Below are 2,922 nucleotides of genomic sequence, written 5' to 3' on the forward strand. Positions count from 1 at the left end.
TTGAGACCATACTAATTTTGTGAGACCGTGAAACGCAATTTAAAAATAATTTTAAAATGCAAAATAAAAGAAAAAATCCGAAAATTCTTTTTTTAATTATTATTTTCGTCACTTTTTTACCTAAAAAAAATAAAAATAAAATAAATTACAGTTTTTTTTTTGAAAAATACGTGAAATATTCTAATAGGATATTACACTGTAAATATTCTAATATGTAAAAAAATGATATTTTATTTATTTATTTTTATTTATTTTTTGGTATTTTTTTTTTATTTTTTATTTTTGGAAAATATAAATGAAAAAAATAATAATTAAAGTTTTGAGAATGATGAAAATGTTATAATTGGCCTCTCCCTTTGCATTAAAAAAAAAGGAGTTTGCCATGGGTAAGGTACTAAGGTACCAAAGGACCAAACCTTAATTTGTCTTTTAACATGGATTTATAACTGCATATGTTATGTGAGTGAGTAAGGCGCTTGGATAAAGAATAATAAGAGAAAGTGCTTGGATACATATAAGAGCAGCTGAAACAACATATCTGCTACCCATAAAGTAACTCAGACAAACATCAACGATACGAGACATTAAGAGAAATTGCTTGGATTATAAGGTTTCAATGTTTTGACATTTCAAATAAGTTTTATTTTGATGCAACCAACCAACCCAGAAACAGACACATAGCCGACTAGAAGGTCGATCCATTCCATCCGATGAAAGACCCCTGTCACATCAAAACAAACAAACGGTTTTAGCAAGTAAAAATGAGAACATAATACACATCAATGAAGAAAACAGAAGATATATATATATATATATATATATATATATATATATATATATATATATATATATATATATATATATATATATACATAATGGTCACCTCTGATTCGTAAAACTTAAGGAAGAATCGTGATTTGGGAACAGAGAGCTTGGAGCTAAGAATCTCAGCAACTGCAGCACTTACTTTCTTGTTTACATCTGGATTCAGACCTCCTCCGATGGACACCAGCTCACCACACGCCGCTGGCTCCTCGCTACCCCCGAAAGCCATCGGCACAGATCCCTTCAACTCGATCAGCACATACTGCCCACAACACAAGTTTAAAAAACCAAACAATTAATTACATCAACACTTTCACTCAATACCAAGTTGCTTTGCTTTCATCTCATCTGGCTTAACTATGATTTCTCATCGTGTTGTGTTCTAGAATCAGTACGTAATCAATTTCCAAATGATATTGCCATAACCGGTGTTTTTCTACCCAAGGAAATTAAAATTCACAGATCAACACTGAAACACTAAACTCTCGTAAATAATAATATCAAGTCATGAAGTAACATTCACATTTGAAGTAAGCACAGAAAACACACACACACACATACGAGAGAGAGAGAGTGAGAGAGAGAGAGGTACGTACGGCTTTGGGTTTGCTGAGGAGGTCGGCGATGGTGGATGTGGCTTCGGAGAGGATGGCGGAGGTATCAACGCCCTCCAAGCTCACATTTGTTGACAGTCTCAGACACGGCATCTCCGATTATGGCTATCTCTCGTTTAATTCACATGGGGTTGCCAAAAGTAGAGGGAAAATTTCATATATATATATATGCTTCTAAACTTTGTTCACCCCCACCCCAACTTCATCCACTATTTCCTATTTTACCCACCTAAATTTCTTAAAATATCCAAAATATCCAATATAAGTCAAAAGTTCACCACTATTTTCATGCTAGAAGATGCAATATAAGTCAAAAGTTCACCACTCTTTCATGCTAGAAGAACAAACGTTTTGCTATTATATATTTGAATTACATGGGCTAATCACAAAAAGAAATTACAAAAATGTTGAGTTATAACGTATTTTGACAGTCTTTTTATATATACCTAACAAAATGATCATCTATTTTTTAAAAACAGATTTTGCAAAATGTCAAAAGTTTATGGAACTATTTTTTTGGCAAATAATAGTTTCCACATAATTTCCGAAATAGATTTTGACAAAACTATTGAATCTAGACTTTATAAGCAAAATTAGTTTCTCAATAATTTTGGAAGATATCTTGCTTTGCAAAACGGTGTCAATTGTGTTATATATACTGATATTTTAATGGAAACCAAATCACACATCCAACCACAAATTCTTTCAATAAAAAATGAAATGAAAAAACAATATGTATTTGGAACATTTCTTTGTAGCGGGGCATTTTGGAGTATATGACGTTAAAGATTAATGAGTCGTTTCTTGGATCTGCCATTAGCCCATCAAGTATAACCCATTTTATATTAGATTAATATGGCTATGAAAAAAAAATTATGTTTTACATTTTTTTTTATTGATATGCATGGTTCTTTAGAGTTTAGAGTGTGAAATAGAAATTTCACTAAAGATGACACTAAGGCTAGAGGGAGTGGTAGCATGCATGTTTAGCATGCTGACACATCATATTTTTTGAAACCACGTATGATTTGTAACACCCATAAAAATCAAGCAAATTTAAAACTTTTTCAAACATCCAAAATTCATTAGTTATTACACAATGTTTTCAAAATAGTTTAATATCAGAGTATCCCAGATCCCATAAGTCCAAAACACGAGGATGTGTACGGTCGTGCCTTTGCCTTGCCAATACATCTGTGGCACCTGAAACAATAAACTGAAACCGTAAGCACAAAGCTTAGTGAGTTCCCCCAAAATACCCATACCCACAACAATACACATATAATCATAAACAACATACTATGGGTCCAGTCAACCATCGGGTTGGTATACCCCCGACCCACTACCAACAGGTTGGAATGCCAACATACTATGAGTCCAATCATCCTCGGGATGAAATACCCCAGGCCCACAACCAACAGGTTGGAATGCCCACATACTATGAGTCCAATCATCATCGGGATGGAATACTCACGGCCCACAA

The 2,922-nt window shown here is 33.3% G+C and overlaps 1 protein-coding gene across 1 annotated transcript; it reads right to left on the bottom strand.

The window, feature by feature from the left end:
- Positions 1 to 483: 483 nt before the first annotated feature.
- Positions 484 to 1,595, bottom strand: LOC145110789 (uncharacterized). The gene is made up of 3 exons (XM_079047101.1): positions 1,422 to 1,595; positions 884 to 1,087; positions 484 to 721 (listed from the first exon to the last, which is right to left on the bottom strand). Exons 1-3 carry the CDS (start codon positions 1,530 to 1,532, stop codon positions 686 to 688), a joined length of 351 nt encoding a protein of 116 aa, XP_078903227.1. The 5' UTR covers positions 1,533 to 1,595; the 3' UTR covers positions 484 to 685.
- Between the last annotated feature and the right edge of the window lie 1,327 nt (positions 1,596 to 2,922).

The sequence above is a fragment of the Lactuca virosa genome, chromosome 5 (genome assembly GCF_052849685.1).
Source record: "Lactuca virosa cultivar CGN04683 chromosome 5, Lactuca_virosa_CGN04683_v6, whole genome shotgun sequence".
In the NCBI taxonomy this organism is placed as follows: domain Eukaryota; kingdom Viridiplantae; phylum Streptophyta; class Magnoliopsida; order Asterales; family Asteraceae; genus Lactuca; species Lactuca virosa.

What these genes read in the sequence shown, in the direction of transcription:
- LOC145110789 (XM_079047101.1), bottom strand. Translation starts at nt 1,532, where the DNA reads ATGCCGTGTCTGAGACTGTCAACAAATGTGAGCTTGGAGGGCGTTGAT. An exon ending in TCCTCAGCAAACCCAAAGCC is followed by an intron (nt 1,088 to 1,421) that starts GTACGTACCTCT and finishes TGTTGTGGGCAG; the next exon opens with TATGTGCTGATCGAGTTGAA. An exon ending in TTAAGTTTTACGAATCAGAG is followed by an intron (nt 722 to 883) that starts GTGACCATTATG and finishes TTGATGTGACAG; the next exon opens with GGGTCTTTCATCGGATGGAA.